The sequence below is a fragment of the Silurus meridionalis genome, chromosome 14, assembly GCF_014805685.1.
Source record: "Silurus meridionalis isolate SWU-2019-XX chromosome 14, ASM1480568v1, whole genome shotgun sequence".
In the NCBI taxonomy this organism is placed as follows: Eukaryota; Metazoa; Chordata; class Actinopteri; order Siluriformes; family Siluridae; genus Silurus; species Silurus meridionalis.
In genome coordinates, this window is record NC_060897.1 from 9,515,936 (window position 1) to 9,542,435 (window position 26,500).

General features: G+C 36.4%; 3 protein-coding genes across 3 annotated transcripts; all 3 read right to left on the bottom strand.

The window, feature by feature from the left end:
- Positions 1-3,314: 3,314 nt before the first annotated feature.
- hoxb4a (homeobox B4a) lies at positions 3,315-6,156 on the bottom strand. The gene is made up of 2 exons (XM_046866004.1): positions 4,524-6,156; positions 3,315-3,636 (listed from the first exon to the last, which is right to left on the bottom strand). Exons 1-2 carry the CDS (start codon positions 4,945-4,947, stop codon positions 3,320-3,322), a joined length of 741 nt encoding a protein of 246 aa, XP_046721960.1. The 5' UTR covers positions 4,948-6,156; the 3' UTR covers positions 3,315-3,319.
- Positions 6,157-13,807: 7,651 nt separating this feature from the next.
- On the bottom strand, positions 13,808-16,543 carry LOC124396741 (homeobox protein Hox-B5a). The gene is made up of 2 exons (XM_046866003.1): positions 15,512-16,543; positions 13,808-14,904 (listed from the first exon to the last, which is right to left on the bottom strand). Exons 1-2 carry the CDS (start codon positions 16,089-16,091, stop codon positions 14,657-14,659), a joined length of 828 nt encoding a protein of 275 aa, XP_046721959.1. The 5' UTR covers positions 16,092-16,543; the 3' UTR covers positions 13,808-14,656.
- Positions 16,544-17,876: 1,333 nt separating this feature from the next.
- Positions 17,877-21,845, bottom strand: LOC124396743 (homeobox protein Hox-B6a). The gene is made up of 2 exons (XM_046866006.1): positions 19,361-21,845; positions 17,877-18,626 (listed from the first exon to the last, which is right to left on the bottom strand). The coding sequence occupies exons 1-2, from the start codon at positions 19,788-19,790 to the stop codon at positions 18,370-18,372; spliced, it is 687 nt and encodes a 228-aa protein (XP_046721962.1). The 5' UTR covers positions 19,791-21,845; the 3' UTR covers positions 17,877-18,369.
- Between the last annotated feature and the right edge of the window lie 4,655 nt (positions 21,846-26,500).

Genomic DNA, 26,500 nt, shown 5'->3' on the forward strand with positions numbered 1-26,500 from the left:
CCACGTGCATATTTGAATTCCTGAATATTAACCCACACTGCACCTCCACCCCCAACTACCCCCTCTCTCTATTGAAACAAATCTCACCCTTTCACTCTTTCGGGGAGAGTAACATAAAGACAATTCTTGGTCTCATTACAGAGATGTCAAGACAAAACTATTGGAACATTTTTCAATGAAACCCAAAAAAACACAACCTAACCACAAAGTAGCAATGCACGCTTCCCACAAATCATATTTTCTATCAAAGCAACCAGTAACGACACCACAGCATTTGTACCAATGCTATCCGACTGTGAGGACAGGGACAGAAGGCGATAAAACTTGCAAACAAAACAAAGCTATTTACCTTAATTGTTCGCACCTCTTGTCCGGTGAAGATTTTCACGTGTGCACTCATTTTTTCCATACTCTTGATCATGGGACATTCTTTGCCAAAAAAGTTTTCTTGTGGCATGACTTGGTAAATAGGTGGTGGAGAAAGGAGGAGGGGGGGTGTCTTCAAGTGTCCTCCAAAATCTTACTGCCCTCCTAGCAGAAGGTCTGTGCGGTTGTGCTGCTGAATAACAATAGAGAGAGCACTTGTTTAAAGAGAAGCTGTGATTAATGATTTTTTTGTATAATTCTCACATTTTTCTCCGGGCATCTGTCTACAAATAATGGCGATGAACTTTTGAAACCCTTAAACGAAATCTGCTCACCCTTTTCAGACCTCCGTGGCCGAGGCCTTTTTCTCAAAAATATGGCAGACTTGCGCACGAGAATAGAATTCCAAGGTGACATTAAATTAAATGCCACACACGAATGTATTCTTTACTAAATAGACTCATCTGTGAGGAAATGTGCTGAAAATAAATGCAACCAGTTTAATTTGTTTTATTTCAACCTTAATATTCTGATATAACAAGATTTGAAATTTGCAGTTGCTGTAGATTTTGTGTATTAAACTATATTTGACTTATATATTAGATTTTTTTTTCTAGATATCGTGTTTTATATGTTGTTGTTTTTTGCCAGAGCACAAGAAACGTTGTTATATTACTGAAATTACCTGCAGATAAGGTGTCCATTAAATATATGTTGTGCTTTTTTTTTTTTTTTTTTGCGTGCTCTTATTTGTGCAGGCTAAAGTTTATGGCGTTAGTAATTTAAAGAGAGCATTTCACAAATAAAGCTTGAAAAACAGACAAATGACTGAAGCGGGTTTTGTGGAGAGTGGACACGCAGATGTCAACAGGCGAGTAATAGAATTTTTTCTAAATGGCACAGAATGCTAGCAGACCAATTTAAGACCACACTTTGTTCAACACCGGCAAACGGAATGCTATTTTCTCCAGCTCTATATTTTCGATACCTACTGTAAGAAAAGAAAATGAAAATTAATACGAAGGCTGTACAATCCTAAAGAAGCCATTTGTCTTCTTGATTATCTATTTGGTTGTCAGCGTTTGAGCTATGGCACTGGCCTGCTCTTTTGCAATAAAAACACAGCTTGTGCTGGCAAAACACCCAACACCTCTGTGCAAAAATTATACTCATTAAATCCTTAAAATACCTAAGAACGTTTGTGCATTATTTTCAAACGGAAGAACACACTTCAGTGGTCCTGTTCTACTTCGAGGTGAGAAAGGGTGTGGAACAATAAATTAATGAGAAATCTGAAGGAACGTGTTTTGTGATTTAGAACTAGATTACAATGCCTAATGTACTAACATTACTCTGAGACAAACGATATAAATTATACAATAATATTTAGGACAAGACAATAGCAATGGTTTAACAAATATTAACTGTAATTGACCCACATTCACTAAAAAGGGTTTGTTAATTATCAGCTTATATTACGATTAATGTTAATCACCGCCTTCAAAAAGCTCCACAAGAGGACAGGACACGAAAAGAAATACAATGATTATTATTTTTATTTATTAAATTTCTATAGCTATTTACAATTATCAAAGGTGTACAGTGAAAAGCCTAAGCAGAAAGAAGAAGACATAGAAATGTGGAAAAAAAGGAACATACATAATTACCAAGAAGACTGATCTTTGGAATGTAAAAATAATAGTATTAAGGATAAAATATTGACACATTTAAAAAAAATATGAAAAGAAAGCAAGAAAGAAAGCAAGAAAGCAAGAAAGAAAGAAAGAAAGAAAGAAAGAAAGAAAGAAAGAAAGAAAGAAAAAGACGTGCATATGTTTATTTGACGTAGAATAAAAACAGAAACTTAAAGACGAGGTAAGGAAAATGAAAAAACACATAATTCTCATTCATTCATGCAATATATGCATTTTCTGACACAGCCCTGGCAACACGAATATTTAAATTACATTGCAACTTAAAAATAAATGTTGATTTTTTTTTTTTTTTTTTTTTTGCAGAAACTTGCATTCTGGTCAAATTACTTCAAACTTACCACTTCATAAAACTAGACAACAAAAACATAAAAAACTAACAACTGAGGTAATTGAAATAGTATTTAGCAGTGCTCATTTTAAATAGTTTTGCATTGTAAGGTTTTGGTTATCTATAGGTTCACTTTGAGTCGACTATTCTTAGTTTCCACTGAATATGAATAATAACTAAATAAAATAATATTTTCGTACACACCGTCCGATTTCCCTCTTCTCAATTTGAAATGCACTTAATAATCAGACACAGGAACGTGACCAGTAAGGTTATCTTATGTCCAATGACATAGACCTCACTCTTTGTGTGATTGGACCTCACACAATCTTAATCAGTCCCACTGGCAACACAAAATATCAAATGTGAGAATAACGTTAGAGAGAAATAGGAGCTTCATATTAAGAAAACAATGTTCTGCTACTTTTGTAGACTACAAGCCAGCAAAGAAAGGGGGTTTTGAAAATGGCTCTTGACAAAACAAGGAGACTCATTTATTAGGCACAATTCTAGACGTCGAGGTAATGGGAAGGCCTACGGTTCAGCCTTTGTGCCACAGAGTAAACATGACAAATGGGACTGAGTTTGGCATGATTAAAGATGAAGTAGGGATCCATCTTCACCAAATCTGAAAACTGTCTGCTGCCTTCTGTTGTTATGGAGGGGTCGAGGGAGCAAGAACCAAGAAGGGCACAGGAGAGAACTGAACTGGGAATGAGCACAAATGTGGCAGTGTTTAGGTTCGAGTCTTCCCATCCTTTGTGGTTTTATTTTCCCTGCGCACGTTACCATTACCCAGCCTCGTGTTATATCCATGTCGTTTACAAGCGATGGGCTTAAGAATTTCTAGAGCAATGGCTCTTTAATCTGAGGTCTTAAAATGTGCGTCATTGTGATGAGCGCAAGCAAGCTATAGAGTCTGTGGGGGTCCGCTAACACGGTTCTGATTACTGCACAACGGGCCGCCGTTTAAACTCGAGTTGGCCGAACTGCTGGAGCGGATCTTTGTGTTGGGCAGCTTATGGTCTTTCTTCCACTTCATACGCCGGTTTTGAAACCAGATCTTTATCTGCCGTTCAGAAAGGCATAGGGTGTGTGCGATTTCCACCCTGCGCCGGCGAGTAAGATAGCGGTTGTAGTGGAACTCTTTTTCCAGCTCGAGAACTTGCTGTCGCGTGTAAGCTGTGCGTGAGCGCTTGGGTTCTCCCCCCGAATAGTTCGGGCTCACTGCAGGAAAACAAAGCGACACGTTAGCAAACGTAACAAATGTTTAACTTAAAACAAAAGCACATTTATTAGATACATTTAGCTTAACCTACATATAGACTACATGCTTTTTGCAGTATAAATGCTTAAATAATATATAATGTAAAAACAATGGATGACAGTAGGTAATTGCTGTAACGCCAAATTAAGGTTTGCACAGTCAATAAATAACATAATTAAATTAAGAAACCTCTACTGTATATTCAACCTGTTATAAATATTCTATTTTCCATCTGAAGAAAAATATGAAAATTTACGCCAAATGTCTATTAAATCAACAGTACATAAATCATTTTAATATATAACATATTTGTTCAGTTGTAGAGTAGATTTCAACAACTACTCTCAGTGCCTGTTTGCTTTTATCTCAGCACGATCCATGATAGCTTTCAAAAACTTTATTAACACACAATAATTCTACAGGCCGAAAAGTAAACGGCTTTCTTTGGTTTGCTTTTAGCATCTTTATGAATGCCAATATCTTATCCGTCATATCAAAAGCAATATTGGGGTGACAGAACAAAATCTGTGTTTTTACATCAAGCCACTTAAAATCAAATTACCAAAACATAAACCGTAACTTATGGGTTACTAGAGGAATCATAAAACCTTCCCGGGATGAAATTAGAGCAAGCAGGTCGTACAGACTTTAAAGGTACTTTGAGAAGAAGTGCTATAAAAATTTATGAGGGGTGTAATTATATTGCCCTGCAAACAGCCGATCGTAAATCTCAACCAAGGGCTACTTCATATGGGGACCAACAGATTTAACACCCGACACAGTTCTAGCGTGTGCGAAATGTTTGCGCACGGCGACGCACAAGTAAAAGAAGTTTAGTTGCACTTACCGATATTTACGTGAACCTTTTTCATCCAGGGGTACACCACGGGATCCTTTCGAGAAGTGACCGAAGCAGGGCTTTGGTTAATAGGGGTTTGACCGCAAACAGGCGGAGGGCTAGGAGTTACCGAGTCGCAGTGATGGCTTGGTTCTGGGAGAGGGGTCGAGAGTGCAGCCGGGTTTAGTACATGACCCCGAGGAGACATTACCACAGCGGGCTGCCCAGGACCCTGGCACGACGAGTAGGGTGGATCAGCGCAGCCCGACCGCTGATGGTAGATCGATTCATGCTGGAACGATGGCTCTTGCCTCTGGGCGCTATAGTAGTCCGGAGAGTGACTGGGAAGGTAATCGCTTTGGGAGTACTCTTCGCACGGTGGAAACTTGGGGTCCACATAGTTAGAGTTGATCAAATAGGAACTCATGGCCATTAATTTCTTTGAATTGCACACAAAATATACTAAAATTTATATCTATCCCTTTACTCGTTTTCCTGTTTCGTAAAACCCTCCTACTTTCTGTCAAGTGAACAAAGTTAAGAGTCCACGTGACAGCAGTAGCCAATGACGTGCATCCTTCCAATTCCCGGATTAGGAAACGAGAAAAAGCAGTTTAGATTGTGTTCAGTATCAGCGCAGAGTTTGGGACAGTATAACCACGCATCATATTTTAATTCGTTAGTTTGAATTGAACTAACTGGCAGTTGAAACAAAACACTCATTAGCGGAAACTGATGTGCCGATAAAGCCTGGCTGGACTTTTACAAAAGCAAAGACCTCCGAGACTAACCGACTCCCCCTCTCTTTCGTCTTGAGTACCTCAGTTAAATGAGAACGCACATACTCCTTTCCAAAAATGTGGTTCAAATGTTCTTGACTTGGAAACTCATTTACTTCGGGCAGTAATCATGAAAAGCGATACCAAGGGAAAGGACAAACCGCTCCTTCTGACCAAGCTTTTAAATGTTCTTGCTAATAATGGTGATAGAATGGAGGTGGCGTGATCTGTGTGTCAGAGATAAATCTGGGCTTGTTTAGGATCGATAGAAAATTCATCAACTAATTCAGGTTACAAAGCCTCCTAAATCAAAACTAAGGTATTTTGCATTTAAGCTCACTCTGCAGTCATTCCCTATACAAAGAGCACGTTTATTCTCCATTTTGATTTACACTCTAAGTATAATTGACCATTAACTGTTACCATTGCTTGTACTTTACTGTTGCCTTGCTTTTAACGATTCCAGGTACATGCTATCCTGATAATCATTGGTATTTAACTCAACGAAACGAACGAAAAAAAAAAATGCAATATAGAAAAACTACAACTACAGCTGCCATTTGTTGCGGACACATTTTTATGAACAGGCGTGTATTATTTAAATAAACAAAAAACAGAAAGCTATATATTTTTTGTCTTCTTTATCCGTTGACGTTGCACTGCGGTCTATATATCAACTACATACTCCCCTAGATACGAATTTGTGACTGTGTGTCTGTTCACACAAATCCGGATCTACAGGGTATATATAGATGACAGGTGTCCTCTTGACAGATATCGAATGGAGTTACTCACCTTGACAGCTGGTCCTCCATGTCAAAGTGTTACACCTGAAATAATCTACCTTTATTGGTCTACTAAAGGAATGGGCTGGCCTTTTTTAATACACAGTGCTAATGCGACAGAAATAACGATACAAAACTTTACTTCTTCTGTTCTTCTGTGGTACAATTAATAAGGATGTGTGTGTGTGTGTGTGTGTGTGTGTGTGTGTGTGTGTGTGTGTGTGTGTGTGTGTGTGTGTATAGATATATATGTATATAGACACGTGTGTGTGTGTGTATATATATATATATATATATATATATATATATATATATATATATATATATATATATATATACAGAGAGAGAGAGAGAGAGAGAGAGAGAGAGAGAGAGAGAGAGAGAGAGAGGTGTATATTTAAAACGTGTGCGTAAATTAATTTGTAGCGTCAACTTAACCAAAATATCGACCTTTTTTATATTCATTAATTTTAAGTAAGATATTTTTAAACCGATGCTGCAGATTAGACCTAAACCAGAACACACAGAAAAGAGAAAAGGGGAAAAATAAAGTGGCAATTCAAATAAAACAAATGCTTTCCATTGTAGGGTAGCCTTGTGTAGCCAACCGACTGTGAAGCCCTTAAAGTGAAACACAGGGAGCAAACATTTTACTACTTAGTGTTTAAAACGATTAAAACAACTGCGAATTCATTACATGACAAATATGTAACTTTCTGATATACTTATAATATTTGCTGTGAACACACACACACACACACACACACACACACACACACACACACACACACACACACACACACACACACACATAAATATGTACATGTGTAATAATAATATGACATACATTCTAGGTATGTGTGACAAGATATACTACACTGTGCAGCAAAAAAACCCTGTTTTATTTATTAATAATATACATTTATGAAAATAAACATAAAATTTGCCTTAATATATTTAGAATTTATATTGACACTATTTTAATTACTGTGCACCTAAACCTATTATAATTTCGTTCTTAATATTATTTATTTCAGCAGTTATAAGACTATTTGTTACAGTAGGAGCGCTCTGTTATTTCTGTATTACAGATCTTCTGTGGTTTACCCTTTTGTTCAAAGTACACGTGTAAAAATGTACATTTGTTATATGTTAAATACCTTAAAATCAAGTGAAATTTTTTAAAATCGAAATATATTTGTTGATTCATTGAAAACTAAAATGTATTCACATTTATCTACATGAAAATGTATGTTTGTTTAAAAAGTGCAGCTGTATCATGTACTTATTCCCAGCATCCCTCTCCTGTACCTATTACTGACTGGTCTTCTCTTTTGGTAAACAACTTATTCTTTCTTCTTTTCCTCTCATCTGAATATCGTAATTTCTTGCTTAGAATAATTGTATTGTATATTTAATATGGCAAGGTTTTTAACTGGAAAGTATTTTTCATTATGGGTATAGGTATTTTTAGTGTACGGAAGCAATTAAAATTAACTATAAAAACAGTAAGATATATGTTTAACTTTAGGATTCACTTATAAGAAATAAAAGAGAAAGTTCGTCCTTTCTGTCCACTCCAACCCTTTCACCTCACAAAGTCCCCGACCTCGCCTTCACCCCATCCCCATCTCCTTTTTTTGGGTCCTCCAGCCATCTGCTTCATTACAGGGTTAATGCGTACACCCACGGGTGTTCGAAACATGGAACCGGTGACTTGGGCCAAGGTATAAATGTTCACCATATAAAAACACACGCTCAACCATCCTACTCTGTTGAACTGAAAATCAAACTCATAACTCTGTTATGAAAGGAGGGGGAGCACACACACAGTGCATTAAAGCACGTGGTCGGCTCAGGCAAAACACCTGCAGAAGAGAGAGCGCGGCGATATGTAAATGAAGGGACAATTCTTTACTTACTTTTTGTTTCACGCGTCGTATCTCGTTTCTCCACAATTTGCTCTCCACAGTACAATTCTGTCGTTTTCTTCATAAGCCAGACACAAACGGGACGGGACACCGACGTTATTCCGAAGCCTTTCTTTCTGTCACGACGGTACCGCGAGTCCCACCGCCACCCCCGCCCTCCTTTCCTCTTTTTTCTAACGCCACAGGTTTAGCCCGTGACCTCGCCGTGATACCTTCCTCCGTGTAACTCCCACTCATTTCCGCGATCCGATCAAGAAAACTGTAAACAATTCAAAATCGCGAACTACCAAAATAATTTCTAAAAAATTCAACACATTTCTAGTAATTTCGTACGCTAAAACGTTCCTTCAGTTCATTTCCCGGTGTCTCTTTAACCTTCCTCGGCGAGAAGAAGGGGCTTTCCACGCACGATGTAGCCTGCTGTCTCTCAGAAGTGCTAAAAATAAAATGCATGTTAGACTTGCTCCGTCCTGAGCATTATACTACAATATCATTGGACGCTTTAAGGCATTTTGTTGTGGACTCTCAGGTTTTCGTATTAATCTCGCACTTTGGCAGTCTTTGTTAAACAGCGAGGCGTGTCACAAGTCCCAGTACATTTTAATATTTGTTAGACGCGCTGACCTGCAGTTCACCCCTTCTCTGGGTGTCTCCCACTCACAAGTTCTATAGTAATGCATGCACAGTTTGCGTGCTCATATTGAATTGTGCCCAGATCACTACTTTGAAGAAAAATGACTTTCTGTGGGTGGTGGTGGTGGGGTCATTCTAAACGCCTTTTGAAATCCATAAATCTGTTCAACCTTTTTAAACGATTAAAAAATATATAGCCATGATCTGAAAACAAAGCATTTTGGATTTTGCATTGATACATATAAGCAAATGCAAAATTAAAATATTAAAATTATTGCGACAACGCAAAAAAAAAAAAAAAAATTTGTGGTAAGAAGAATGTGGGCTTTAAAACAAAGTAGTTCTTAAATGTAAGAAATCATGTAAACATTGTTCACTTGCGCAAAGAAAAATCCAATTCCAGACAATACCAGAAATGATCTTGAATTGCTTTGAAGGAAGGCATGATCCCAGAAAAATCACAATGCACCGCGCATCTCTGCCAGGCAACGGCACATGCAACGGTGGAATGGACATTAATTCGATGAACTCTGCGTGAACTCCAAAGGGGACGCGTATTGTAATACAATTATTCACCGATTATTCACTGTATTTTTCAAAATAGTCATCTGTTTATATTGTTTTTTTCCTGGCTACATTTGTCTGTCCTAATATTAAATTCTTTTAATTAATAGATAATGAATGTACTAAATGATACATCCCATATCATACAATTTTTTAACAAGTAAATTACTTCGTTATTTTCTATACATTTAAACAGCACTGTCAGACGCTCGCTGTGTTTAGAATAGCGATAATTTGTACATTAAATTTTGTACCAAAAATACTTTGACGAATAATGTAGATGAGGCGTTATTCGAATAAAATTTCTAAAACCGACGCAGTTCGAAGTCCTGTGTATACCTGTTCTGAGATTATATATATTTAGCTTTACTGTTTTGTATATACATTATTTTGTATGTAAATAATAATAATAATAATAATAATAATAATAATAATAATAATAATAATAATAATAACAATAATAATAGTAATAATAATAATTATTATTGGGTTTTTTTTCTCGTTTTTCGTGGAGGTTTGCTTTGTTACAAAAATTATGTCAGACTTTGAACCCATATCGTTCTTGTTATTATGTATCCTATATGTGCACAAGAAAAAAGATCTAACCCTTCACGGTTTCGGCAGCACCCCATTTCCTTTCTTCCTTCACCCCACCCCTACTCTCTCTCTCTCTCTCTCTCTCTCTCTCTCTCTCTCTCACTTTGCCAATGTCAAATAGCAATTGGTCTAGCGCTCAGTCGACAACTAACAGTCGAATCTCACACCTCATAAACTTCTGACCTCTCAACTTTTTGACCCCGCTCATCTCTCGCGCTTCTCTAAAACACTGGACTCTCATTCACTTGCTCCGAGTCATTAAAACTATACTATCCAAAGAAAGAGACTCACGTGTATCTATATTGGTTTTATTTGTTTTAGATGTCGTGCTTCCTGATGTCCAACATTCAACATCGTTTGCAGAGATTTACAAACAATGAAGGCTTTCAGTTTTATAGCATGCATGAAACGAGTAGCCATCATTTACACGAACACGAACGCACAACACAGATTATTTAGTTAAACATTATAATGGAGCTTATTTAAAAACAATATAGGACGAGTTGACAAGTCGACTGTCGAAGACAGCGCCTTCAACTTCTGTGAAGTTGGTCTAAAGCGGGCTCTGCTGGTGACTTTAAAGAGTTACAGTTTGAGAAATCTGCCGTGCTTAATAAAAAAAGGACAAAAATCGAAATACCATTACACCGTGTAATGTTTCACGTTTTAAAACGTTTTCATCATTTATAAGTAATTTTGTTTTGTGTAAATGCAATGTAGTATACAGTTTAGCCAGTTTTAAATGAAAACTATTCGCAGAGAGAAATCTTTATTTGAAGAAGTATCAACATTGGGCATTATAATATGAACATTAATAGTTAGTTTTATTATATAAACATTTTAACTGCCATATTGACAATGCCATTGTAACATATAATATTGAAATTTATTTTGCAACCAAAATTTAGTAATCTTTTTAAACGTTTACATTGGAAATATTTTAGTTTTGTGCTTTTTTCCCAAAAATGCACAAACACGTCATTTTTAGGATGTTTTGTTAGACGTCCCGACTCACTTATCTCGTCACAAATAGGACACAGTAAAGGGGGAGTAAAAGCATAAGCAAATAAAAACATTCTAGCCACCTTTTCACCTTTTTTCGAGAGTAAACATGGTGTAATTGTGTGTGATGGACAAGCTGCTTTGTTTTACGCCAGCGCCCTCCCAGTACTCGTCTGGTGACCTCTGGATGATCCCCTTCTCATGCATTATGGATGAGAATTGCTTTTGAATTCTCTTTATCAATATCCATAATGCTTTATTATTTAAAAATTGAAATTTAAATGCTTAAATACCTTTAGGTACCAGCAACGCCAACAGAAGAAAAAAAAAATACTTTATGGTGCACACGTTCCAGTAAAATATATACAGTACCTAGATAAATATGAAAACATTATTTATTTATTTATTTATTTATTTATTTATTTATTTATTTATTTATTTATTTATTTATTTTGATGTATATTCATTTATTGTGTATGTTGAGCTGGAATAACACAAAAATCATGTTTGGTGTTATTTCACTACCTCTCCATAATAAAAAGATGGTTTTTTTTCCTCCATAAAAGATACTAGTGGTTTTTTTAGCTTGTAATAAAACTTTTTTTTAACTATAAAGTAACTAATTATATAATCGCTTTACCTGGTTACAAAAAACAACAGCTTAGACTCTCTTATTTGCCAAGACACAAAATAGAAAAAGTAAGAAAGCTCTAAAACATAGAAATCAAAACCATTTGTCTAATTTCACATCAACATATGCAACATGTTAGACAAAGGTATGCTTGTCTTACCTTTAAATTATAATTAAAAAAAATATTATGAAAATATTTTTTATGCAGTGGAAGGACAATGCAAATGGTGAGCTTCAAAACAGAAGTGCATGTGTTTTAGGATGTAAAATCTGAAACCATTTGAAATCTAAGATGTAAAGCTTAATGTAGCATATCATTATATTTATGTGCATGCATTGCGTATAGAAAGAAAGAAAGAAAGAAAGAAAGAAAGAAAGAAAGAAAGAAAGAAAGAAAGAAAGAAAGAAAGAAAGAAAGAAAATAACACCTAGACGAACAGAGAAATGCTACCGTGACTTGCTAAATATCAGAATACATGAAGTGGTAAATTCTCTGTTAATTTAAAAGAAACAATCATTTGCGGGCAAAATCTTAAATTGTTGTCATTACTGTTGTTAATAATGTTGTAGTTTGTTTGGATGTTGTACGCCTCTAATCGTATTCCCATTTGCAAAGATCTGTGGCCATAACAGCATTTTGCTGGTCTATTTTTCAGTAATCTTCGGAACGTCCGCTGCATTGTGTGTTATTCACACATTTCCTTTTTAAAAAATACACGGGCGGGTAGGAAACAAAGATTTACTTTGTAGAATTAGGAGGAGGTATAGTGTGTGTGTGTGTGTGTGTGCGTGTGTGTGTGTGTGTGTGTGTGTGAGTGTGTCTGTGTGTGCGTGTGCGCGTGTGTGTGCGCGTGCGTGTTTTGAGGATGGAGAGATAGAAAGAGAAATTGTGTGTGTGTGTGTGTGTGTGTGTGTGTGTGTGTGTGTGTGTGTGTGTGTGTGTGTGTGTGTGAGAGAGAGAGAGAGAGAGAGAGATAGAAAGAGAGAGAGAGCACGCACATATATATTTAACAATATGTCAATATGTTGTATAAGAAAAAAAATTAAAAGTCATTAAATTAAATATATAAATGCTTTTTTCATATATTTACAATTTAATCTGGTGGTCTGTGAAAGCGGTTATGTTTGATTTTAGAACCGATATGTAATAAACCCATCATACAGATCATGCTCGTCAATTATTTGTTTTTAGGAGATAGTGGTCTATCGTTTAAATCCTAGTATTTTTTTTTATCAATTTTGCTTGCACAGTCCGTGGAATAAATTATTTCTGACAACGATGCTCTGTTTCAAACTAGAAGAATACACATGACCAATAAGTTCCAAGAACACAGTTTAACTTCCCAACAATAACAAAATAACGAAAGTTGGACACAATCAGTAGAGACTGATCTCTCATTCGCTTCTTCTTTCGTCAATGTTTATAGAAGTCTAGAGTTAAATGACTTACTTGGTGTTTGCAAGTCTAATATCCTCATATCCGCCTCCAAATGGGTAGAACTTTCGAGACAGCGTATGGACCAGACACGGGCACAGCAGTGGCATACGTTATTTTCCTCACTACTGACCCTTTAGAATCTATTCGTAGCAGTTAAACCGTCACTTGCTTTCTAGAATGTGAAATATATAGTACATTGTCAACTCCCCAAAACCATAAAACTAACTTTATGGACCCCACGTGACTTTTGAGAGCCAGTAAGGGCTATCTGTCTGTGGCCTGCGCGATTTTTACGATCTAACTTCAAGATAAAACGCTCATCCATTTGACATGTAAATGTCATAGCCACTTTTGGTATAGTTTGGTCATTGGCAAAAACCTGAATCCCAAAAGGCAGCCGGCCATACGATATGGGACAGCTGGTTTACTTTTAGGACAATCTACTCGGCTCTCAAAAGTCGCCTAAATCGTAGCAAAACGGTTTGGCTGTGGTAAGTTTACAAGTTCGCTACTTGTTTAGTGAGAGGCAGGACTACTGTAAAATGACGGATTGCCTAATACAAAATTTTTTTAATATCTATTAACTCTTAGAGACATAATGATAAGTTTGACGTTACATACGTGGTATTGCCGAACATCTCTCCATAAATACTTAGTACTTGATTTTGCTTGAACTTTCTGTGTGGTTTACCGTTAAATTAGTATTTTTCATTCAGTTCGAATTTTTATGTTAATAGGCAACATTTCTAGACGTGGTGCGCAGGTCATTATTAGGCTGTAGTACCTCCTGTGTTCTATTTGAATTTAAGCATCCCGTTAAACTAAACTGAACCTTATTTTATTGGATTTTTGTAATCTACTGAAATAAACTTTGCAAACATTTTTTGTGAAGAGTCAGATAGTATATATCTATAGGATTGTCTCTCGAAGTGATGGGTCTGAATAATATATGAAGTTTATTTTTTACTCCAAGTTAAGCTACAAACAAATACAAAAAGCTAATTGGCAAAATGCGTACAGGCAGTTCAACATGGCTTTTTTTTTTCTCTACGCACATTTGCCATTTACTCTGCCTACTACAAATAGCCAAATGGTCACAATAAAAGTGTTCAATATGTACATCGATTTTCGGAACATGAACATGGTCCAAGACTATACAATTACATAATTTGAATATAACTATACACACATGGAACGGATACAGAACTCTAGGACTATTTACAAATTTTCTTTTTTTTTTTCAAAATTAATCGACGAATTTGAGCACATGACAAAATGTAATGAATTTATCTAGACAATGACTTCATATATGACGATGAAACACAGAAGCCTTACTTCTGCTAAAAATTAATGTAGTCACTACTAGAGCTAGCTAACTAGAGCATCACTTCATATTTGGGCAAAAGCATCGCTGTAAACTCAAAGGTATACAAGTTATAGGTTGTAAATAAGTTATAACATTTAGTTAACATGCTAACTTTCAAAGCATTATACATAGCACTTGACAAACAATATTCATAACAAGCACAACGAGCGACTTTTTTTTCTTCTTTTTTGTTCATTTTCTCTCTGGAAATAATGATCAAATTATTAAAAGAACAGCATGTGAATAAGTTTTAATTTTAGCAGTACCACAGTAAATATTTAGGGTTGACTTAAATACAACAAAACATGCCGAAAGGTGCCGCTTTTACAGTACTCAGTAATAGTCTATTGAAATTTCCCCATCTATTCTTCTCTCGCGATTTCATTGAAGCACTTACAGCATGATCTGCGTTATTACTATGGCTGGAAAGCGCTACCTGCGGTAGCCAGACTCATGCTTTTCAATTTATTGTCCTTTTTCCATTTCATCCGCCGGTTTTGGAACCATATCTTAATTTGACGTTCTGAAAGACAAAGAGCGTGGGCTATCTCTATCCTTCTCCTCCGGGTGAGATACCTATTAAAATGGAACTCTTTTTCCAGCTCTAGCGTCTGATAACGGGTATAGGCAGTTCGGGCCCTTTTTCCATCTGGTCCAGTCATATCTGCATGGTAAGATTGGAAAGAAAAACATTAGCGAGAATGGCGCAATACAACATCAGAACAGTAGATCGCCAAAAGTGTTTTGCAATTTGGAAATTTGCATGCAAATACTCTTGACGGAATCACGATTTATGACTGCATGCGTACAGTGCAATCACCAAATGGTACAGTGCACATATGTGCGTCAACAAGCCTTTACTTAGTGTTTTAACAAATCTCTGCGTTCGGGTAATACAAAATACCTTTGCAAAGTATCGACGCTTATTCTTTTGATTTCCACCAGTCGACTGCGTTTCCCAAACTCTTTAGTAACTTTTTACTATTTGGGTGTTTTCCACGCCCAAATAATCGCATTCCCTTGCGACGTAAAACCGAACTTTTAAAAGAAACAACAAGTTCTAAGCATTTGTGTCTTGCAGTCCTCTGTACCACCTCTCTCGTTTTCTCTGCTACAGATTGCAAGGCTCCACACTTGAAAGATTTATGACTCTTTTGCAAAAAAAATAAGGCTAATTCCGCCCCCAGTGTTAAAAAGCAAACGTCTAAGCACAAATTTAACGATATTCATTCGCAAACAGTAAACGTAAAGATATTACGTTTAGAGAGTACCATGGCTAATATGTAGTTTCCGCATCCATGGGAATATTTGTGGCGCTTGGCCATCGGTAGCTGCCGAACTGGCGGAGGTTGCCGTGGTCTCTTGCTTCTGCAGTGTCCGCGGAGCTTGGTTGGCCGCTCTGTGGGAGCCTTCTTCGGTCTCAGGTGAAGCACTGGCCTCGTCGATTTCTGTAAAATGTGTGCTGTTGGTGAGGTTACTACTCGCAGTGGAAGAGCTTTGGTCGGAAGGGGGTGAAGAGCCTTTGGGTCCTAGGCTCTCGGTGTTAGAGCAGGGCAGCGGCTCCGGGGATGCGAGCGAGCAGCTTGACGGCTGCCGGAATCGCGTCTCCGGGGCTGTAGATTGGAAGCCCCGGGAATTGTCCCCAACCGCCCCAAAGTGGCTAGTGCTGGCTGAACGGTTGACGCTTAGGTCCATCCCATTGTAGTTGTAGCCGTAAGAGCCTGAATGCATGGTGCCGGAGTCCCTGTACGAGGCGTTCATAGCGTTGCTGCTAGTTCCATAATTTAGTAACTGATAGTCAGGGCCATTTGGGTAGCGCCCTGAGAACGAGTTTACAAAGTAAGAGCTCATTTAGGTTGTTTTAGCGAGCTTGATTTGTAGATCTTGGTCGTTATAACGCTGTGCTTCACGATTTATGATGTATTAATGAATTATAGCAATGCACTGTACTTCGTTTTTGCTATGTATGCGGCCAAATATGGGGGTGGGGGTGCGTTTGGGAATCACGTGCTTTTGTTGACCAGTCGTAAATTCTCACTGATGACTTCAAGAGGTAATTCATGCTCTATGGTTACAAATGATGACGAGACGGGGAGTTTTAGCCTCGAGCATTCGTGTGCCTCCCATTGCGCGAATATGCTGCATATGAGCAGACAGCGTCACCTACTGGACATATAATTTATAGCACATTTTTTTCTGAGCGATATAGTACTTAATTTTATTATTTTATACTTTTCGTTGAGAACAAAGACCTACCCACTTATTAAACTAATTTAAAAACCCATTAAATTCATACCTAATTTTTATTACTGAAATGTTGCCCAATATTTAATGCAATTACTGGAATAGGGTTTCCATAGTTTGCAATCATAATTGTTTTCATGTAATTATGATTAGTAATATCAAATAACAACAATAAATAATAATAATAATAATAATATATAAATATAAAACATAATATATAGTAGTTCTATGTATGTAGATTCTAATTTCTGATCTTAAGCTTGATTTGTTTTGGTTTTTTTTTTTATATATTTAGGAAAATTCAGGTTCTAGATTATGTTTTCAAACCAAAAAGTAAGTTGTAAGTTTGGATTGTGATAAATGGCCTGTGCTGATTTATGGTTTGTTGACACAAAGTTATTTCATGTATGTGCACCATAATGTGCAATGTGTCAAATATTGTTACTTACATTTAAACCGAAAAAGTAATACACACACACACACACACACACACACACATATATATATATATATATATATATATATATATATATATATATAGAGAGAGAGAGAGAGAGAGAGAGAGAGAGAGAGAGAGAAAGAAAGAGAAAGAGAAAGAGAGTTCGCAGCTAATTGAAATAGATATTTTTAAGAAAATAGAAAATCTGGGGTTTATAGCTATATATATATATATATATATATATATATATATATATATATATATATATATATATATATATATATACACAGACACACACAGAGAGAGAGAGAGAGAGAGAGAGAGAGAGAGAGAGAGAGAGAGAGAGAGTATTATCCCGTGCTATAATTCAGCCTTGGCATGATGCGCTAATATACGTTTCTTTCACCATACAAAACTTCAAGGCTACCGAGAAAATCTTATATTTTGATCCTACGGTATGGACAGGTCAGCTCTTTTTCCTTCGGACATCAGTTTCTCCTTCAGACATCACCTTGTAAAGAGTATTTTGAAGCTGAACTCTGGGCGGCGTGTCATTCAGTGTCGAAAAGGGAAACTGGGATTTTGATTGACAGAATATTTAAGTGTACCTGTTCACTGTCGCTACCTTAAGCTAAAGCAATTAGTCCTTGAAATAATATCTTTTGGTTACGTCTTGTGTATTTCAACGTTTATGTACAATTTGATGTTTTCTAGACAAAACGAATTATTATTATTATTATTATTATTATTATTATTATTATTATTATTATTATTATTATTAATAAATCAGAGCCAACGCGTTGTGCTCGAGGATTTTAACAGAACTATTTTGCAATGTGGCAAAATAATGGCACACCAGTTCAAAAAATGTTGTATAAGTGTTAGTGTTGTGATGGTTAGAAATAGATGTTTTCACTTCTAAATCTGTGACCAAGAAGAGTATATGCAAGGTCTGATGTTTTCACGCTTTATTTAATCGCATGTTTTGATCAATATTAGAACAGTTGGAATCCGCATACAAAATCTATAGACAGTTCACCTGAACCCGCCTTGTTGGTTTTGAAAAAACAGCTTCAGTTTTATATATATTTTTTTAATAAATCCAGTAAACACCTCACAAATGTAATCACCCTAACTTAAATGCGTCAATTCGTACAGTGAAATTTTATATACCTTTTTTACAGCTTAAATATGAGTACGAATATAACATTTAAAATGTGTTAAACATATTCTTTTTAAATGTAAAAAAAAACGAATCTTAAATCATTTGCACATGAAAAGACATTAATTAGAGACATAATATGACAGACAAAATAACACTTGAAATGTATAAGTGGAATGCTACAACGAATTTACCAATACAACTTCACCGAAGCAAACTTATGTACATGGGTAGTTTTTCCTTCTGATGATTTATTGACGTGTCTGCTGCGCATTGCTATAATTTTATTCTGTCCTCTTCTCGTCTTTCTCATCGCCACTGGTTTGTGATGAGTTGATTAATTTGTTCTCCTTTTTCCACTTCATCCGTCGGTTTTGGAACCAAATCTTGATCTGGCGTTCCGTCAGGCACAGAGCATGTGCAATCTCAATACGTCGTCTACGGGTAAGATACCTGTTAAAATGAAACTCTTTCTCCAACTCCAACGTCTGGTAACGGGTGTATGTCTGACGGCCCCTCCGACCAGGGTTACTGAAGGTCCCTGTCCATGAAATAGAAAAAAGGAAAGGAGGCGGTTATAGCAGCACGTTAACGCCGAAAGCGTGAATAATATAGGGATTATAAAGATTAATGTGTATTATAAAAGCAGCATGAGGACAGCAACATAACTTGCGAATTGTATGACAATGACAATGTATAACAATTATTACGTGTTCGCAATGCTAATCACTGCGTTTCCTTGGGTGCATTTTAGTAGATATTCATTGTTTTAGGTAAAAAGACTGTAAATTAAATCCTTATCTTTTTCAAAGCAGCAAATAGAAACGTCACTGTCATACCATATTACTGGACGTTATTGTACACAATCAAATTCAGCAGATTCTTAGCTTTTTGTTACGTATTGTATGATATCAATTTCCTTGTTAGTTTCATTTAGAGTGACATTTTCTACAGTAACAATATAAACTAGGCATTTTTTTACTTTGCATGTTATGATATAGCGTCTTATGACTTTTATAGACCACAATACTGTGTAATCGTTTTTAAATATTAATGTGATTAAACTACTGTGAGCTTCAAACTGCACCGGCGTCGTCTTCTGTTTTAGTGTTACACTGTATAGATTTGCATATGCCGGAGTGAGAAGCTGTTATTTACACTGTATGCGCTTCCGGATTTGCACAGTCAAGCAAGTAGCACACTTTTAGCAGTGTACTTTATATCTGCCGTGGCAAATAACGAAAAGCATAAGGAAACATGACAACGTGAACGTACCACTGCATGAGTTCATTCTTTGCATCCACGGGTATACTGGCACTCCCGGCTTCTGTTCGTCGCTCTCGATGTAGACGCCTTTCCCAGGCGAATCTGTGCAATCTGTTTTCCGGTGCTCCTGACTGTGAATAAGAGAGTGTTCTTCTATGCTAGAGAGTGCACAGGCGTTGTCTTTTTCCCTGCAAAAGCTTGCTGCCGCGTAATCGCAGGAACCGAAGGTCGTCGCCCTGCCGTAGGCACCGTTCGTCTGCTGGTAAAAGGAAGAGTGGTATGCCTTCTCCTGAACACCGGTAGTTCCATATGCAGCACCGGGATAATGTCGTAAAGGGTCTGTGTATCCGGAGGAGTATAAGGGTATCTGTCCCAAGAATGACTCCTGTCCTCCGGGCAGAGTCACCGGGAAAGTAGAGTTTACAAAATAGGAACTCATTGGAAGGGCACGGTTCTTTTCCTTGGTTTATGATTTGTTGTGTTTTATAGTCCAAGCGGTTTAGCTATTAGTAGTTTATCGGAGATTGGGTGTTAGGGGAGGGGGGCTGCTGGGTGGCTATGTGCCAGTACGGGACAGAGGAATACAATACCATCTGACCAACCACTGACCAATCGCAGGCGACCGTGCCTACAAATTAGCAATTTTTTTTTGGGTTGGGGTGGGGGGGGTGATGGGTGTTCGACTGGGGCCCGTATTTTTCATTTGTTCTCTGTTCCTTTTCTTTCAGTGACATTGCTTTAAAGAATAACGTTTATTAACGCTAAATATAATACTTTGACACATTGCCTACCTCTGTTTTGACCGTAGTGTATGTACTGACAAACTCACAGGAAATAAAGGAGGAGCCAGCAAACAAACCCACAGTGGACTTCCAAAAAATGATTAGATCTCTATTAGGTTCAGTTATTGTTCAGATGACATACCGTATTTGCATTTTCAAAGATGAAATTTTGAAAAAATAATAGACAATAGACAAACAGCTAAATATACAGATTTATTTTACAGTGTTTTGCAAATAAAAACACTTAGCATATAAAGTTACATTTAATAAGCAAACTCGACATAAATGTGTCTCATATTCTCGTTAATTCCCAACAGGCTTTGGATTCGGATTTGTTTTGGATAGATTTACTATAACAAAGAAAGTAGCTGGTGATGGATAGTGACGCCCATGATGCACAATTCGTAAATGTGATGTAGTCACATTCATGCATATAAAGTAATGTATATTCTCTGCTTGATTTTCGACTCCATGTTTTGTGTGATTAAACTGTTAGCGCTTTTCTCTTTTCTAAAGATGGCACGACTCTGCCCGCTTTTCATACATGAGTTGTTCCAATTTGGATTTTAACTTATGCTAACTCCAGAAAGTAAATCACCACTATCTCGGCAATTTTGTGTTTTACCACATTGCTTTTAAAGTCGTGCGTGTGTGTTTGTCATTAACCTAGAGTACAGTTATAACGGCTGGAGTCCTGTCGTTATACAACCGTTGAGCCATTTGGGACCCAAAAAGTGGATATTTTTAAAGGTGGCTGGGGGTTGTGAGAGTGTTTTACTTTCATTTCAATTTCCGTTTAACACGACGAGGATGCTGCGCTTCCTTGTACATTGCTTGGAGTTCTGCGAGCGGAAAGCATCTATTGTGTATCCACTTGCATGAGAAATAAAAAAAGGAAACATTGCTTGTTCAAAGTCCGTTTTCTATTGAGTGATAGCTGCTACTGGTGATTTTGTTATTGATGAATTGCAAGACTGTGGCAAGGACATATATTTATTTATATTTTATTCTATTGAAAAGGCAATTTGAAAGTAATGTTATGCTTTTTTTTTTTATTCTCGACAGACACTTTATATGGACTGGGAAGCAAAAAAACAATCACACCAACCCATCATAAAGGAACATGACGCAAAGCAGCAGTCATGGAATATTTCCGCAAACCAAGGAAATCACTATTTAACTTTGTCAAGTTTTCTGTAACCTCATCTAAAGTTATCTGCGTTTGCGGTGACAGTGCATATATTGTGAGTATGGCTGTGTCTGCGTCGAATTTTGTGAGAACTTGTACTTGTGTTCGCTTAGCGTAATAAGTTTTGTGTTTAAAAATATCCCTTTCTCTTCTATTGTTTTAAACTGATTTGCATATAAATGATTACATTATAAAATATACTTAACACAATGCCTTTGTTCGCTGTTCCGTTTAATAAGTAATTAATTCGTTTGTTCATTTTCATTAAACTGAACAACTCTTGTTTAAAATTTGTGATTTTACACCAGTGAAAATTTAAGGGCTTTATGAGAGTATAAAGTATATATCTTTATATGTTCATAAGAATTATACTTTAATAAAAATAAAGGAGATGGAAGTATACAGAAACAGCTATACATTTGTTGTATTATTTGAGTACTTAATACTCAAAATAATAATTGAAGAATATATTTAATTTCCCAGCTACTATATATATTATACTATATACTATATGTGTGTGCGTGTATGTGCGTGTACGTGTGTGTGTGTGTGTGTGTGTGTGTGTGTGTGTGTGTGTGTGTGTGTGTATGTGTGTGTGTGTGTGTGTGTGTGTGTGTGTGTGTGTGTGTGTGTGTTTGTATATGTGTTTGTGTGTTATTAATAATATATAAATAATATAAAAGAAATATGGCGAATATTTGTATTGCATTGTACTTAAAATAAAATTAATGTCACTTTCACGATCAAATAAAAATGTAAATATATATATATAAAAAATATGTTTATTACCTATACTGAAATTCCGCGGTCCGGTTCTCAGCCTATGAGGTTCTACAACAGATCCAATAGGTACCTTTCAAATGTGCATTGGAACCAACAACTTTCTTTTCTATCAGACAGTTCAGACAAAATGATATTTGTTTACCAAATACATTTTACTACAGACTACTTACAAATTATTTGTTTGAAATTGACATAGTATAAGTCCATGTATTGTTATGATCTTTTCATTTTCTCATTTTTTGCCATACGAATTAAATTGTATTTTAAATATTGTTTCCGTTTTTTCAATTTTAACTGATAATTATTTGGTACCACGGCTAATCTTACAATTGTATGTAATATTGAATGTGATTGATTGTGATTGCATTAATTTTATGGCTGGTCTCAATAAAAGCAACAAGAGTCGAAATAAACGAAAGAAAAAAAAACTACTGTCTTCTTTTGACGTCGTTGATACAAATTATGGCCTTTAGAAATGGTTAGATGTCTGAATAAGTCCAACAAATAAAATATTTACAGATCTACCACGCTGTTCTGCTGCTGTACTCCTTGGGTCGCCATCCCCCTTTTCACTTTATGTGTCTACTTTCCTCTGTGTTTTCGGCGGCTGGAATTAGTATTACTCTTGCTTAAACTGCAAGATAACCAGATTCGGCATGTGTATGTGTGTGTGTGAGTGTGTGTGTGTGTGTGTGTGAGAGAGAGAGAGAGAGAGAGAGAGAGAGAGAGAAAGAGAAATAACACCCAGGTCAGGAAGCCATGTAGTTCACCAGAAAATGAATTAAGAAATGGTTATTCGCTGACAGTGGAGAGTTTCAAGTGGTAGGATTTGTGAAGACAGAAATAAAAAAATCCAACCCGAAGACTTGGTTTTCAGACCAAGTGGTGAATGCTGATACTTCAAAGAGGGCAACAACAGCCTCGAGAATTTACAGCCTCTACATTCTTTTACGTTTCACTGCCATCGAGCTGAGCAGCCAACCCTTTCCAGCTTTTTCTCTCATCACTGGTTCTGTTTGAGTTATTGCTTTTATTATTTGTATGGCATTAAAATGTAAACATGTTAACATGCACAAACAATTAAGTTCAAACCTTTAGATTCAAAGGAAATAATCTAATTAAATATAGAGTATAGAATAAGGAAAAAAGCAAATAGACAATCGGAAAATATCCCAAAAAATATAATGAGTATACAGTGCGGCAAATGCACGTTGCCAAAAGGCATATTCTCTCTCTTTCGATATCTCTCTCTCTCTCTCTCTCTCTCTCTCACACACACACACTATCTATCTATCTCTCTTTCGATATCTCTCTCTCTCTCTCTCTCTCTCTCTCTCTCTCTCTCTCTCTCCCTCTTTCTCTCTCACTCACTCTCTTTTCTCTTTTTTTCTTTGACACTCTTGCGTGCGCACGCACGCACGCACGCACACACACACACACACACACACAGAGAATGAAGTCGTCTGTCCTTCTAGCGATCATCGTGACGTAGTGATCAGGCAAACTGTCATTACGCAAAAGAGGCCGCTAGATGGCACCAAATACCCAGAAAAAATATTCAGCTAAGAGGGCTGCGTTTGAAGTCCTTATTCACAAACAGAGCGACAAATACATGATTCTATAAATGGTTAAAACTGCAAACAATAATAATAATACAAATAAGCCTCTCTGCACAGCGATAAAATGTATCTAACAAGATTTCTGAAACATCTATAGCCGAATAATTAAGTGCTTTCATAGACTGGCTATAGGCTTATTTTCGATTACTTTTTAATCCATTCCAAATGGATGTACGTCCATTCAAATGCCATCTCAGATAATACGTTGTATTATATTTTATTAGAATTGTATTGGTATAAGGCGTTGCCTTTTGAGAATGCAAGTCGAAAACCAAACCAAAGTAAAACAATGGGCACAGTTATGTACGTGGCAGTGTTTTTTGGTCAAGACATATGACAATATTGGTCTAAAGGATTTATTGTTTTGATAAACCCATTTGAACAATAATCTTAAAAATACGTATATTTTGTCTGGAATTATATATGGTCGAATATCTTTAAATCATAAAATAGAAGACAAAATGCATGCACTTTTATTTATTCAATGTTGGTTACCTGGCGTTTCCTCCTGAAGGATTTAGCTTACTGTTATTCATTCATATTCTGTCCACACATTCAATGTGTAGAAATGCGGCATTGCACCGTGCCCCTTGATAAAGACATTCCACGTAATAAGTGGTGCAAAAAGTGCAGGTACGTTCTGATTGGTAACCTCGTCGGTCCATCACAGCTCACAACAATACAGACCTCTCTTTCCAAATTACAATGACAGCATCTACGAGATGAAGTAAAATATTTCTGCCATTTGTCTCACATATCTAATTCTAGAATTTCACTTAAAACAAAGCTGAAAGCTGGAAAAGCATGCTTTCGATGCACCTTCTTAAAAAAAGACACAATGATAAGGCTTATAATCAAGCTCTGCAATAATAATAGTGCGCATTTAAAACCTGTTTTGTGAATTCAAGCAGCATAAGCGATCGAACTACCGCCAAAAAAAGCATAATTTGTGACAGCGGACCTTACCTTTGCTGATAAATCGTTAGACTGCGTTAGGACAGTAGGGAGAATCCTTTCTCGTTGGTCGCGCTGGGAAGCCCTGTTGCCCTGCCCGGATCCATCATTCGGCAAAATTGACAGTAAAGCCATTGTTTCAACCCTTTAAGGTCAGATTAGTAAACTGCTTTCGGGTCGACGTATGAAAAAAATCATCTACTGCGTATCCAGATCTCAGTCAGACTCCTTATTGTTGAGGAAATCCCAGCCATAGTCGGCCACATTAGCATAGCGAGCGCAAAAGAGGCTGGTCTCCATGTTCTGTTACCAGGAGACAGAACGGTGGGCGAAAACTATATGTATATCTTCGATTTTTGCCGAAGTATAGATAGGAAGAGAATCGTTATAGAACATGCTGAAGCTTCATAAGGCGCAGCGGCCAAAAGAATGCTGCAATATAACCACTTGGGAAATCATAAAAAGTTCACGTTCACAGTTACCCATCCACATGACCATCCTCGGCCAATCCCAGGATCCAGGCACTCATAAAGTTCTATCACAAAGTTGTAAATTTTCATAAAACAACAAGGAATTTATTGCATTTCTCTTCAGTGCCTCCTATGCGGTCGCCATCTTTTTCTTTCACAAAAGCCTGAAAAATCGACTAGGAAATATATGTGCTAATATGTGTTTCCCATACAAAGCTTGTAGTTTATTAGATATTGTGTTCGTATGATTTAAATAAGTGCTTCAACCCGCTTTTACTAAAGAAAATAAAAACGGTTGATTATTGTGTGCATATTTTAAGCCATTCTTGTTAAAATTAGAAATCAATGTAGGACAACTGAATATTAGTTTTATTTAAATACATACTTTTAACAGAACCTTTTAATTTGCATCTTTTAATGCTTACTGTCTACAGATTTTGTGTATTTTGTGAGATAAGCACTAAATACTCGAGTAGACTAAATAGCTGAACAAAAAACATTTAGAATATATCAAAAGCACAATCGCAGGCTTAAAACGAGTTTAAACAGGTTTAGCTAAACGCGTGCAGGTTGCCAGACCTTGCAATGCAAACTAGTATATAGACGGAGCAAGATATTATATGCATGGTAGATAACATAATATTTCAATATCCTATACGAACATAATATAGTGTATTTTTTATTATAGTTGCAGTAAATATATTTTTATATTGTAATAGCGTAACCAACTAGCCTTATAAATGTCGAAACGAATAAATATCGTGTATTCTTGCACTAATTGACAACATAATAAAATAATATATATATATATATATATATATATATATATATATATATATATATATATATATATATATACAAAATACAAAACATTACACAGCATACTACAGTAACGTTATAAGAACGCAGATCTCTGTCTAAAATTCTAAATTTTTTCTACGTTCTTACCCGAATTTCTCGCGAGTAAAATCTTAAGGAAAAGTAAAAGACTAATTAGAGGAGCACTCAGTGCCATACTTCCTTTCCGTTTATTTCTTTTTGTTCTTTTTATGGCGTTTTCCGGCCTGTTTATTGATGCCCTAAACACATTAGTTTACAACCCTTAATGCACTCTTTTGGTCTCTCAAAGTAAAGAACCAGTCACATACTGACCTGAACGGAAGTCTCAAAAGCATTCAAAAGCAAATGGCAAGAATGCACAAACAAGAGCGCAGATTGTATTATGCCCTCTTTACTAAAATATTAAAATAGAAACTCTCCAAAATAAGCGGTCATTTTGAGGCCGTATAATCTATATATTGAAAAACGACATACAATTGTTGTTTTCTAAGTATTATTTTGACATTTATACT